This window comes from Penaeus chinensis, chromosome 22 (assembly GCF_019202785.1).
Source record: "Penaeus chinensis breed Huanghai No. 1 chromosome 22, ASM1920278v2, whole genome shotgun sequence".
NCBI classification, from domain to species: domain Eukaryota; kingdom Metazoa; phylum Arthropoda; class Malacostraca; order Decapoda; family Penaeidae; genus Penaeus; species Penaeus chinensis.
In genome coordinates, this window is record NC_061840.1 from 18,982,944 (window position 1) to 18,996,561 (window position 13,618).

At 40.9% G+C, this 13,618-nt stretch overlaps 1 protein-coding gene across 1 annotated transcript; it reads left to right on the forward strand.

The window, feature by feature from the left end:
* Positions 1–1,444: 1,444 nt before the first annotated feature.
* LOC125036852 (spliceosome RNA helicase DDX39B) lies at positions 1,445–12,949 on the forward strand. Its single transcript, XM_047629736.1, has 10 exons — positions 1,445–1,600; positions 7,549–7,760; positions 7,894–8,021; positions 8,195–8,471; positions 8,664–8,782; positions 10,781–10,912; positions 11,609–11,755; positions 11,861–11,998; positions 12,193–12,339; positions 12,500–12,949. The coding sequence occupies exons 2-9, from the start codon at positions 7,550–7,552 to the stop codon at positions 12,322–12,324; spliced, it is 1,284 nt and encodes a 427-aa protein (XP_047485692.1). The 5' UTR covers positions 1,445–1,600; position 7,549; the 3' UTR covers positions 12,325–12,339; positions 12,500–12,949.
* The last annotated feature ends 669 nt before the right edge of the window (positions 12,950–13,618 follow it).

Here is a 13,618-nt window from a genome sequence, read left to right on the forward strand (position 1 = left end):
TTTTTTTTTACATAATCCTCACACATTTCGAGCAGTCAAAACAATTTTTAAATTCTAATGATCACGTTTGAATGTATATGTGTACAATAATTATATATACAACCTAATCATTTTAGTTAAATACGAAACTTTGTAATGTAAACAAATGGACAAATGTAAATTAGTCACAAGTGAAGAGATCATACAAACATATACGATAACATACATACATGTAAGACAACTTTATGGTTTCGATGTAATTCATAATGGTTTTAACTCTTTAGCTTCAAGAACGAAAACCAAATCTTTTCAAAATTTACCCCATAAAGACAAATGACTTACATATAACAACAGATAAAAATTACATATGTACTAACATTGTGAATGGTAGCTTACGACAACTTAATGGCATTGTTTAAGGACACGCTAACAATCGTACGACAATTTCATTGTTTTGACTTGTTTCACGAAGACTTTACCCAATTGGCATTACCTATTAGGAATTCGGCTTAACAAAAATAAAGTATATATACATATAATTAAACCGGTAGAAGTATAAAAAATGTATATAAGATACAGGAACAAATCAATCATAAAAATCCCCTTTCGACAGGCGTGCCGTAACCAGATGTACGACGACTCGCCATACAACAACATGCTTGCTTGCGTACACGCCGGCAATCCAGCAATAGCTTTTCTTAGTACCCTAAGACTTAGCAATGAATGACGGGGTTGGTAGGGTATGACGTCCGAGTCGGTAGATTATAGATACCAAAAATGACAAGATAATGCTTAATTATTAAAGCAAATAAATGTGCTAATCATCATAAGTTATATGGTAAAGTATTGTGGCGAAAAGGGCAAAACTGAGTTAACGATTAAGATGATGAAGAAATGAAAAAGAAAGGGAGAGAAGAAAAAATAATGCAGGGGCGACCCTTACATTAGACCTCACTCTCCTCCCTTACCTCCCCCCCCCCCCCCCACGTGACAACATCATGAAAGAGAGAGGAAGGACGACAGGATATATGTTTAAATCAAATTGAATACAAAAATATATTGTTTAATTATCTTGCCTTGAATACGTCACTTATGATATATAGATAAACAAAATTGCCTTGTGGTCCAACGAAGTATATATATTCATAAAAACAAAACAAAACAAAAAGACAAGGTGAAACTTCTATCAGTTTTTGTAGTGAATAAAATAGTATTTTTTGAATGACATAACGTTTGTGAAAAGGAAATAACAGCGAAGATTTTTTGTTTATTTCAGAAGCATTTGATACAAACCGAAAGACACACGAAAACAAATATGTGTAAAGCGGTTCTTGGCATTAATACATTGAAACCCCACAAACTCCTATCCTCATATCCTAAACTAGAATTACGCAAATTTCAACACATCTAATAACAAAATCCCCTCCAAATAAACATGTAGTCGAACGGGAATGGCGAAAAATAAGCTCTCAAATAAAATAAATGTGGCATCAGGTTGAGTTAGCCAATCACGGCGACAGTTCGGCTTCTCCGCCACGCATTAGACGCACCAGCAGCGTGGGTTCAGGACGCGAGTGACCGAGGAGCAAGTCTTATTCCCGTTAATTCACTAACTAAACAGGTAATTGCGAGTTGCATTTTGTGTTGGCTTATTTCTAGTTTGTATTACGGTGTTGTACTCGGTGGAGAAACGTGCAGTTCGTGTCTATTTCGTGGTGAAAACGGTGAGAGAAAACAGACGAAGAATATCGATTTTGACGCCATTTTCATCGCGAGGAAACATGCCAAACGCAACGGTGTATCGTGTGGAAAAACCCAACTTTTCAATCTTAGTGTTTACATTACAGTTTCAAAAGTGATACAGCGGACATGTTTGAGCGCCACTGCCAGATGTCTACAAAAAATGATCATCAAAGATATATAAATAAAGTGTTCATTCCGGAAATAGGGTCTCACAGCCGGCCTACAGAACCTGAACAAGGAAGTTGCTACACGCGGTCACTTTTCTATACCGCCTGGCCATACACGAGGAATCTATTTATCTCACTATCTATATGACTGATTCGCTTATTCTACGTGTTCATAATTTGTTCATTGCTTAACCCCTTGCACGTCAATCCTGCCACTTCTACTCTCACAAGTACAGATAATTGTAATAAAAAAATTGAAAACCCCAAAGATCATTATCATCATTTGCGCTTAGTAATGAAAGATTACTAGAGAATGCGTGCCGAGGTGTTCAAACTAATGTTTTCTGTATTATTGATTCATGTCATATACTTCAATTTTAATTCAACCCAAACATAGAATCACAATTACAAGCTTAAGTAGCAGACGAATGTTTTGACGCCCTGGAAACGATAGTTACACTGCCCATCGGTACTGAATGGTGATCAACCTAGTTTGTGCTGTTCAGCCTCATTGAGTCGAGACAATGGTGGAGAGATACAGAATAATTTAAATTTAGGGAATAAATGCACTTTTGGACCGAAGGAAAGGGGGGGGGGGAGCGAGCGAGAGAAATGGCGATGGGGGGGGTCGAGAGAGGAATAGCGAGGAGGGGGGGGGGGAGAGCGCGAGAGAAATAGCGAGGAGGGGGGGGGGAGAGCGAGAGTAATAGCAATGAGGGGGGGGGCGCGAGAGAAATAGCGATGAGGGGGGGGGAGAGCGCGAGAGAAATAGCAAGGAGGGGGGGGGGAGCGCGAGAGAAATAGCGAGGAGGGGGGGGGGGGGCGAGAGTATTGGCGATGAGGGGGGGGGGGAGCGCGAGAGTAATGGCGATGAGGGGGGGGGGGAGCGCGAGAGTATTGGCGATGAGGGGGGGGGGCGAGAGTATTGGCGATGAGGGGGGGGGGCGAGAGTATTGGCGATGAGGGGGGGGGGGGGGCGCGAGAGTATTGGCGATGAGGGGGGGGGGGAGAGCGAGAGAAATAGCGGTGAGGGGGGGGAAGCGAGAGAAATGGCGATGAGGGGGGGAGAGCGCGAGAGAAATAGCAATGAGGGGGGGGGAGCGAGAGAGAAATAGCGGTGAGGGGGGAGGGGGAGAGCGAGAGTAATAGCAATGAGGGGGGGGAGCGCGAGAGAAATAGCGATGAGGGGGGAGGGGGAGAGCGAGAGTAATAGCAATGAGGGGGGGGGGGAGCGCGAGAGAAATAGCGGTGAGGGGGGAGGGGGAGAGCGAGAGTAATAGCAATGAGGGGGGGGGGAGCGCGAGAGAAATAGCGGTGAGGGGGAGAGCGCGAGACATAGCGACGAGGGGGGGGGGGAGAACGCGAGAGAAATAGCGCTGAGGGGGGGGGGGGAGCGCGAGAGAAATAGCGACGAGGGGGGGGGGGGAGAACGCGAGAGAAATAGCGCTGAGGGGGGGGGGGAGCGCGAGAGAAATAGCGACGAGGGGGGGGGGGAGCGCGAGAGAAATAGCGACGAGGGGGGGGGGAGAACGCGAGAGAAATAGCGATGAGGGGGGGGGGAGCGCGAGAGAAATAGCGACGAGGGGGGGGGGGAGAACGCGAGAGAAATAGCGATGAGGGGGGGGGGGCGCGAGAGAAATAGCGACGAGGGGGGGGGAGAACGCGAGAGAAATAGCGATGAGGGGGGGGGGAGCGCGAGAGAAATAGCGACGAGGGGGGGGGGGAGCGCGAGAGAAATAGCGACGAGGGGGGGGGGGAGAACGCGAGAGAAATAGCGATGAGGGGGGGGGAGATGGTGGTTTGGTTTGCGAAGTTCTAGCTTCGCTTGGGCCTTCTAGATATGGCCCGGCCTGTGTCAGCTTTTTACGGTAGAGCGCGAGAGAAATAGCGACGAGGGGGGGGGGGGGGCGCGAGAGAAATAGCGATGAGGGGGGGGGGGGAGCGCGAGAGTAATGGGCTACTCCAGGATGCAAATATCAACTATTGTCTGTAATTTCTTTAGAATAATTATAAACATATCTAATATTATCTGTATTACTTATTATGTATCAGTAATTGGAAAATTGATTATAAAAGTAAACAAACAAATTAGTGGCAACCTTAGCACTATAATAAAATAAATATTAGACATTTGACAATAATCAATACACTATAAGACCTACAATAAACATTAAATTATAAATTCAACAATAACTATTATACCAATGTGCAGAAATTACAAAATTTCAATAATATAACTACAACAAAATTAGAAATAAAATCAATGTAGCTTTCTGCCTATAATTTTTCTAATGATCCAGAGCCATTCTCCTGCAGCAATACCTGGAACAAACAGGGAAATGATCAATTAAGAAATTTAACTGTAAAGAGGGGACTTATTCTAATCCCAAGAACAAGCAAATTTAGCATTTCTGAAACTTGTTTCACTGTACATTGTACTAGTTGCTGTTAAGTATAGTTATAAGTATTATTATCTCATAGAAATATCAATATTATTGTAATATGTAAATAACTAATTCTTTATCTGATTTTATTTACAAATAATTAGACATATAAACAACAACAAGGACACCAGCAAAATCATGCACAATCGATGAAACTAATATGATATAATCCTAACCTCTTGTTAGATATCGAAGTGTTAATGCCAATCGAATGTCTGTAGGAATTGCCTTTCTCAGCTGATTATCCTTCTCAATGTGAGGTTTCATAAGATGCAATTGGCCACAAATAAAAAAACACCTCCATGTTCGGAATTTATAAAACCCGCGACTGTCCTCCAGTGGCTGTTCCTTCACTAGCATAATTATGGCACTCAGATCTTTTCTTTTTTTCCGTGCCTTAACCCATGATCACTTTGGTATTCTTCACAAATTTAAAAGCCAAAATACACAAAACTATGACAAAATAAAGGAAAATCTCTTTGTTCTGTGCTACCGCGTAGTCAATCCTTGGGTATATTTGGGCTGGCATGGAGGTTGTTTCTGCAGTTGAAACACTACATCTGGCATGGTGGACGGAAATGGGTCGCCGGCCCTCGCGTAAAGAAAGCCAATGGAACCTCGCCTTTACTGAGAGCGCTGCACAAAGATAGATGGAAATTGACCCTGCCCTTGTAGAGCATCAGAAATAGAGTAATAAACAACACAGGTACAGCTGCAGTGGCCTCATATGTATCAAGAAATGACAAATATCTGGTGCATTTCAGTTTAGAGACTAGGTTAACAAGACCCTCACACAGCCAGAGTTCTTAATGTCACATTCTGTAAGTTGAGATGAAAGTGCTAATAAAGTTGGGGTATAGCCCCCCCCCCCCCCTGGCTAGGGAATAGATATAAGGGAGGGAAATTTAATTTTTGGATTATTGGGATTGCATGTTACCCTTGTTTTGGTACGAGGGTGTGTAAGAGGGATTAGAGTTGTTGTAGTGATTGTGTTACCTCGGCTTCTGTGTCTGGGTCAAATGTGTTTTCAGGGGTCAAAAGGTTTTTGTAGCTAAAGAGCTGGCGAAACATGCTGTGAGTGAAGGCACAACAATGAGTTTAGCTCAGGTAGCGATATATAACAACGCAGGGAGTGGGCTCGCTGATTAGCCAGATATTGCTGCTCTGTAAACTGTGTTCTATTTGCTGTGTTTGCTTTGGTTTGACCTGTGCTGAGGCATTGGTTCATAATTGAAAGTCATGTGTTAAACATGTTTTAACCCAATGCCGATAGGCATGACGTGTATGTACGTGCTATGGCCACTGTGAGTTACTTGTTTGGTTGTTTTTATACATAGATGGCTACACTTGTACAAAGTCACCAATGAGCCAATTACGAGTACTGCCAGTCGTGCCCGATTATCCTCCTCTTTGATTTACAATTTTTTTTTATGCTATCTTATTTTGCTGTTATTACTATTTCTAGCATTATAGTAATTATAATGTTTATAATAAAAATAACACCAATATTCATAGCACTAGTAAAAATACATTTTTCCCGCCAATTCAAATCAGGTAAGGTCACAAGGTCTACTAATTGACTCCTTTCTGGCTAAGCACTAGCAGAGACATTTCACTAAAAATAAAGAAAATGAACACAGCATTTTCCCCCATTTTTTATTTATTTTCCCCGGCAGCCGTGGGTTAAAATTGAAGTTGCCTGATGCGAATGGGAAACTGATGTAAAAGCTACATAAATACTGTGGCAGATGGGTATGCCATGGTTGTTGGGGTCTTGAGTTCCCATTGGTGTGGCTGGGTGCTGTAGGTGAAGTGGAGATAAATGGTCGAGCCATTGTCATTGTTTGCTAGAGGATTGGAAATGCTGATTCTGCACTTATTTACACTAGTGCTGTGTAAGTGTGCATGTAATGAAGAGTGCCTGCTGTCTAACTAACATGGACAAGGCTGTGGACCAGAGGGGATCCCACGGTCCAGTGAGTGTGAGGACCTGGTGTGACCTAACCTGGAAGTATATTGAACTTGAGGTTGTGTGGTTGTGCTGCTACAATACCAAGGATTTGTCAGCCCAATTTTAGGTCCTCCTTTCCTGATACTGTGTTTAGTGAATTTTCAGATTTGATCTTTGCAGATGACCATGAAGATGATGATAATGAGTTACACACACACACACACACACACACACACACACACACACACACACACACACACACACACACACACACACACACACACACACACACACACACATTATAATAATAATAATAATAATAATAATAATAATAATAATAATAATAATAATGGGCATTGTAGCTCATAGTACTCCATTTGGGTAGGTGATTTCAGGGCAGGTATTCCCATTACTTCTATGTATGCTTTTACATCACCACAGTTTGTGTACATAGTTTCCATGGGTAATGTTGCCAGTTCTTTTTTTTTTGGGTGCCATGGTAAAATATCACTTGAATCAATATCTAGTTAGCTATTAAATGATACTCATGTAGATACTTGACTAAGTGGTGCAGATACAATAGTAGAAGCCACAGATAAATTGGAAGGAGGCTCATATGTTGTGCTGCAGATATGGAGTTGACTAAATTTGTGTAACAGTAAATTGATTACCTCAAATTCAATGACCAGGTATAACTGAATCTGTTTGTCTTTGACTGTGTACTTGCCAGGTTTGCCGAGTAAGTTCTATTGTTAATTAATTGTAGGACTTTTGTGGCAGCCGCTAGAAAGGCAACTTGCTACAAAGCTTATTTTGAATGCTGAGTCTTGTACTAAACATGCAAAGGGCTTGAAAGAGAGAATTAGTGAGAAACTATCCTTCCATCTTGATAATTTTACAAGCTTCAATATACAGAGCAAAGAACAAAACACCTTCCATAGATTTACTGGAATTCAGTGGGAGGCAAAATTGTTCACATATTAACATTAGAATAAATCTTCATTTACAACCCATTGGTTTCTGATCTTGCAACTGTACAGGCATGGAGGACCAGTTGGAAATTGGAAATTTTGATTTCTGCTTAATGTAAAGGGGTTAAGAGGACATGTATAATACTCCCATTTGAATAGAGAATTTTGCTGTAGTGCAATATTACAGACAATAAAAATTGAGTTGATATTCTGATTTAGATCATATTTCACAAAGTAAAAAATGTTCCAGTATTATATGAATGAAGACCCTAAATAGTCTGCTTTCTCACCAGAATGGCCGACCAGGAGACTGAACTTCTCGACTACGAGGAGGATGAGGATGCGGTGGAGGCAGGAGTAGGAGAAACGACGGAGGCTGCCCCAGCCAAAAAGGATGTCAAGGGTACCTATGTGTCTATCCACTCCTCAGGCTTCAGGGATTTCCTGCTGAAGCCAGAAATCCTGAGGTCCATTGTAGACTGTGGCTTTGAGCATCCTTCTGAAGGTAAGGTCACCATTGCTGTATTCATATATAAAGGAAATAAAAAGTAATTTTGGTTTAGAGAGCCTACCTATAATAATGAATATGCTGTAATATCCTCTTGACTTTTTTCTGACTGACTTCTTTTGAATTTCAGTGCAGCATGAGTGTATCCCTCAAGCTGTGTTGGGCATGGACATCTTGGGCCAGGCTAAGTCGGGTATGGGAAAGACGGCAGTGTTTGTGCTGGCAACACTTCAGCAGATTGACCCTGTTGATGGTCAGGTAAGAAAGCTTGCCTTTTTGTTTATATGTTGGTTTGTTATACTAAGATGATGCACAGACATGCTTACACAAGAGAGATTCATCATTAGAGTACTTGTTACTCTTTTTTTAAATATAAGGATAATAGATTTGAATTTTAGTTCCCATAGATTGAGAAACCTCCAATTTTTCAGGTGTCAGTGCTGGTAATGTGTCATACACGAGAGTTGGCTTACCAGATAGCCAAGGAGTATGAGAGATTCAGCAAGTACATGCCCAACACCAAAGTGGGGGTGTTCTTCGGAGGCCTGAATGTTCAGAAGGATGAAGAGACCCTCAAGAACAACTGCCCCCACGTTGTTGTGGGCACCCCTGGCCGTGTTCTTGCTCTGGTACGCAACAAGAAGCTCAATCTCCGCCACTTGAAACACTTTGTATTGGATGAATGTGACAAGATGCTGGAACAGCTTGGTATGTGAAAATGCTTTGAATATTTGTCATATTTCCAGATTCATAAGTACAATCTAATTGATATTAGGGTTTTGCCTACTAATTGCTTGATATATCTTTGTGCACCCAGTCTTAGAATATTTTCATTTGAAAATCTTGATGTGTATTATAAGAGGTAGATTAGTCCCTAATCATTGATTTAATGTTTTTTAGACATGCGACGAGATGTGCAAGAAATCTTCCGCAATACTCCACATGAAAAGCAAGTGATGATGTTCAGCGCCACCTTGAGCAAGGAGATCCGCCCTGTTTGCAAGAAGTTCATGCAAGATGTAATTACTACAACCTTTGTCTTGTTTCTACTACGGTATATCAACACGACCAGCTTTGTGTCGTGTCTCGGTGCCAACCATCCCGCATGGATGGGTGGTACATCTTCCTGGGAGCATACCCAGCATGCCTTGCTGCCACTGCCGGTTCCCTGAAGACGACAGGAAAGAGAGAGAAAGATCGTTCCTGGCCGAAAGTCACACCCCTTAGATCATTCCATCTGCCATCCACTCTTTCATTGCCATTGCCATCTGCCCCCCCACTTTATCACCAGCTCCTCCTCCTTCTGATTCTGTCATTACCATTTGTCATTTTGCCCAGTAACTGCTGTTACGATCAATCACCTCCAGCATTCATGTGACAACAGTCCTATATCCTGCAGTCATCCTGAAGGCCTGGGCATCCAGCCTGTTGGTGTCCACCTTGTCTGCCATCAGTTTCCCATACCCAGACCTACATCCTTCTTGCACTTGTCCTTCCAGAGGTGCAAATTCCACACCACATACCTCTCATGGACTGGGCTCTCCCTGCCTCCCCACCCAGTCTGCTCTCCAATCCTTATGCACTTTTCTTGGTTCGCTCCCCCTCCCATGTCTGCGCTAACATTCTGCGAAGAAGGGACGCACACCATTGTTTGTTAAAAAAAAAGAAAAAGAAAATGGGTGGGGAAAAATTCAACAAGACATCCTTATTCCCGCACCGTGGCAAGTGGTGCATATCCTTGACAACCTAAAGCCAACCTCTACCCTTTATCCTCATATCCTGTACCATCCTACCCACCAACACAAAACACAAACCCATCCATCAAACGTCCTACTATTTTCATCATGGAAGAAAAAAAATCACGTCACCCCATGTGGAGGATCAGAGAAGCTGGCCTTCAAGAAACCACATAGAGGAAGACGGCGCTCCTACACAAAGTGCTTGAGAGTGGAGGAGAGGAGGTAATGTGACGCAGGCTGATGAAGAACCCGCGAAGGACACCTCGTGTGCGTTCCGAAGAGGTGTTGCTGGAGGGCCGTAGCTGGCGACTTGCAGCTTTAACGCCCGAGCCACTCCTTGTCCGTTCCTCATGGCAGGCATCCAAGGTTTGGGGTCTGGGAAGGGTTTGTGAGTGCAAGAGGGGATCAGATTCATGTTTACTTTATGAATTTTAGGTTTATTCCTCTGAAATTATGGCAGGTAGTTTGACCCAGAAGCACATGTGCCTCTGATGTGTGGTGTATGCTGTGAATTGTCTTTGCATAATTTGAAGTACAATCAAGTTAGTCAGAGGCATACATGCTTTTTTTTTACTCTTACCATAGTTTTTCTTAATTAGATGTATATCAACAATTTGTTTGCCAAGGACTGAATTTAACATCTAGAAACAAGTGTTAGGTCTCAGAAGTTGATCCTAAAGTTTATTTTAGATTAAATTATTTAATTTTGCAGCTTTACAGAAATGGCTTACTCTTTCCTTCCTATACTCCCAGATTTTTCCCGCTCCATCTTTATTTTTTATATACCCATTAGGTGTGTTGTGATAAAGTAGCCCCCCCTCCCCCCTCCTCCTCCATTACTTGCATTTAACAGATCTTGTTCTGAGAACCTACATTGGAAGAGGGGGTGTACCACTCCTCTCGAATCCCCCCCCCCCCATTTATGTTTTGAAATTAACAGTATTATTAGTAACGACCTCCCCTCCCCCCTTTGTTAACCCCTTAATGACGGTTGAAGAAAAAAACAAACTATGCTCTGGAGATCAATGCAATGCGCCGACTTTGAGCGCACGAGTGCGGTACATCAAACCGAATCACCAGCTCGTAATGCTTTGGCGTGCCGCCGCACACCACAGATCGAGCGGTTTGTTTTGATGCCTCATGGCGTGACCCGTCGGGAAGGGGTTAACAACCTCCAATTCCTCCTTCTCTCACACTTTCTTTTTGTGGAATCCCCCCCCTTGCCCCTCTTTCTCCCCTCTCCCTTGTATGCATCATTTTGTTAACTTGTTTTTACAGCCCATGGAAGTATATGTTGATGATGAAGCCAAGTTGACTCTTCATGGTCTGCAGCAGCACTACGTTAAAATCAAGGAAAATGAGAAGAATCGAAAATTGTTTGAATTACTTGATGCTTTAGAGTTCAACCAGGTAAATCCTCAAATGCAATTTTGTTTACAGTTTAGGCAGTCACTCGAAAGAGGCAGAGAGGTATGGGTGTCTGGACTGATTTACTTCTGATATAATTGCTTAAATTCCATATATCAAAAGTGAAGAGTTAGTGCATGTAGTTTATTCAGAGTTTATAGATATGCTATAAAGTTCATTTTAAAGGGACAAATTATGAATAAAAGGATTATTAACTGATTATCAAGGAACTAAAGGGTCACTTACATTGTGTGTTTTAGTGAGAAGTGATTTTATTGTACACCAATGGCTCTTGAGTGCATAACAACCAAGGACCCAATAGTAATCCTTTTTCTTTAATTTTTGTAAAAAGGCTACTTTATTACATATTTTTAAAATGGTGATAGTAGTATGGTGGTGATAATAGGATATCAGTAATCATATTTATGATAATAGAAAAAAGTCAGACCTAATGAGCTACTTGTGATCAAGCACCTCTAGAATCCTCTGTGTATAAACAAAATTCACATTGTTTATTGTTTATTGATATATTGACTTGTTGGTTATAGTAATGAGTTTGTAATAGCAGGTATACACCCCTGTTGGTAGAAATTACAAGAGATAGGATCAAGTTAGTATGGTTAAAAGGGGTCTTTCATCCTGGAAAATATTTGGAACCAATTTAATGCGTTTTCCACTAATCTCGGAGCCATTTTTCAGGTTGTGATATTCGTTAAGTCAGTCCAGAGATGCATGGCCTTGGCACAGCTATTGGTTGAGCAGAACTTCCCAGCCATTGCTATCCACCGTGCCATGCAGCAAGAAGAAAGACTGAGTCGTTACCAGCAGTTCAAGGATTTCCAGAAGGTATTTAGGATTTGCATGGTTTTCTAGTTTTGGGATCAAGACTAATATCTATAATGTGTAGTGTTGTTTAATGTGATTTTTATGCATTTTCTTCTTATCTTCAAGCGCATCCTGGTGGCAACAAACCTGTTTGGTAGAGGAATGGATATTGAGCGAGTGAACATCGTGTTCAACTATGACATGCCAGAAGACAGTGACACATACCTTCACAGAGTAGCAAGAGCTGGTCGATTCGGAACCAAGGTGAGTTCAATCTACTTTGCTTTTGAAAATGTACATAGGTTATTTCTAGCCTGATACTGTGTTTATTTCCTACATGTACAAAAGAAATGAGTAAAGATATGTATCATATATTTAAGATGAAATATGTATCATGATTCTTTTAAACAGTTCTTGCCTTCTCCTTTAACATTCTCTTGTCTTCTGTTAATTTACAGGGCTTAGCTGTTACATTTGTGAGTGAAGAGAGTGATGCAAAGATCTTGAATGAGGTTCAGGAGAGATTCGATGTAAACATCACCGAGCTACCTGACGAGATTGAGCTTAGCTCATACATTGAAGGTCGTTAAAATGGGAGAGAGAAGGTGAGCAAAAGACATTACTTGTGTAGAATTACCTATTTTATAACCATTTATCTGAAGAAGTGGAGTTGGAACTAACGTTCTGTTTTAGGTAATTAATGCAATATAGATATGTAACCCAACTGCTTTTTGTTACTAATGTCTTTTTATGTTATCTTTGCAGGAGTAATTGTAGGGTCCAGATGAGGCACTGGTGTAGTGTGAATGGTAAAAGAAATGTTAATGTAAATGATTCCTGGTATGTTTCATGTTGAGATTGATAGTTTGAATGATACTTTTATTTTGTAGTATTAGTGATACACATCTTTTGTTTCAATTTGAAAACCAATATAACCAAAGCTTGCATGTCATGGAACACTGGATTATGTGTTTATTTTTATTATCATTATATATTTTTTATTATTTTTTAAGTTGTGCACAAGAAATGTTTGGAAACTTTGCAGTCTCTTGTAAAGTGTACCGTGACTTGTCAAGATATTTTTAAGTTTGTTAAACATTCATTGAGAAAATTTTGCTACCATAGTATGAAAAGTAGCAAAACTTAATTCTTCAAACAAGTACAAGTGTGTATGTATATCATCTAATTTTAAGAAAAATAAAGACTACAAAATTATATCGGTGTTTGTTGACCCTTTACAAGCAGGCACATGCTTTGGTGTTTCCTCAGGATAACTTTGGTACTGACAGATTGGCTTGAAATACTTTTGCAAACACTTTTTTTTTTTTACTAAATATCCTGTGAATTAAAAAAAGAAAAAAGAAAAAAGACCAGGAAAGTGTGCCCTAACAGTATTTAGCCATCTTGCTGCCTATTTCCTGTTGAAGGATATATGAAAATAAAACTTGTCGGTTCAGAAGTTATGAACAATGTCATTTTTTTTTTCTAATCCACTAATAAAAAATGGCTTTTAAGGAAGCGTCATGATCTAAAATAACTAGTACAACTTTGTAACTTGATCGATACATTCTGCAACAGGCAGTATAAAAAAGGAGTATGTTTTCACTTTCCTGCCTTAATGTCAAGATAGATTAATTCAGTCTGGCATTTTTATTATCGGAAGCAAGACGTCGGAACTTAATGATAAAACTTCCCATTTGTCACCATATATTCTCCTATTTTTTTGTATAAATATGTAATGCTCGCTTGTGTTGATGATTACTGAGATCTTCCACGTGATCAGGAAACATGAAATAGCAATGTTTCGAGATTTGTGTTGATGAACAAACGTGGAAACGACTAGTGGCAAGGGAATCTCGACATCTGTATAAGAGTTGAGAAATG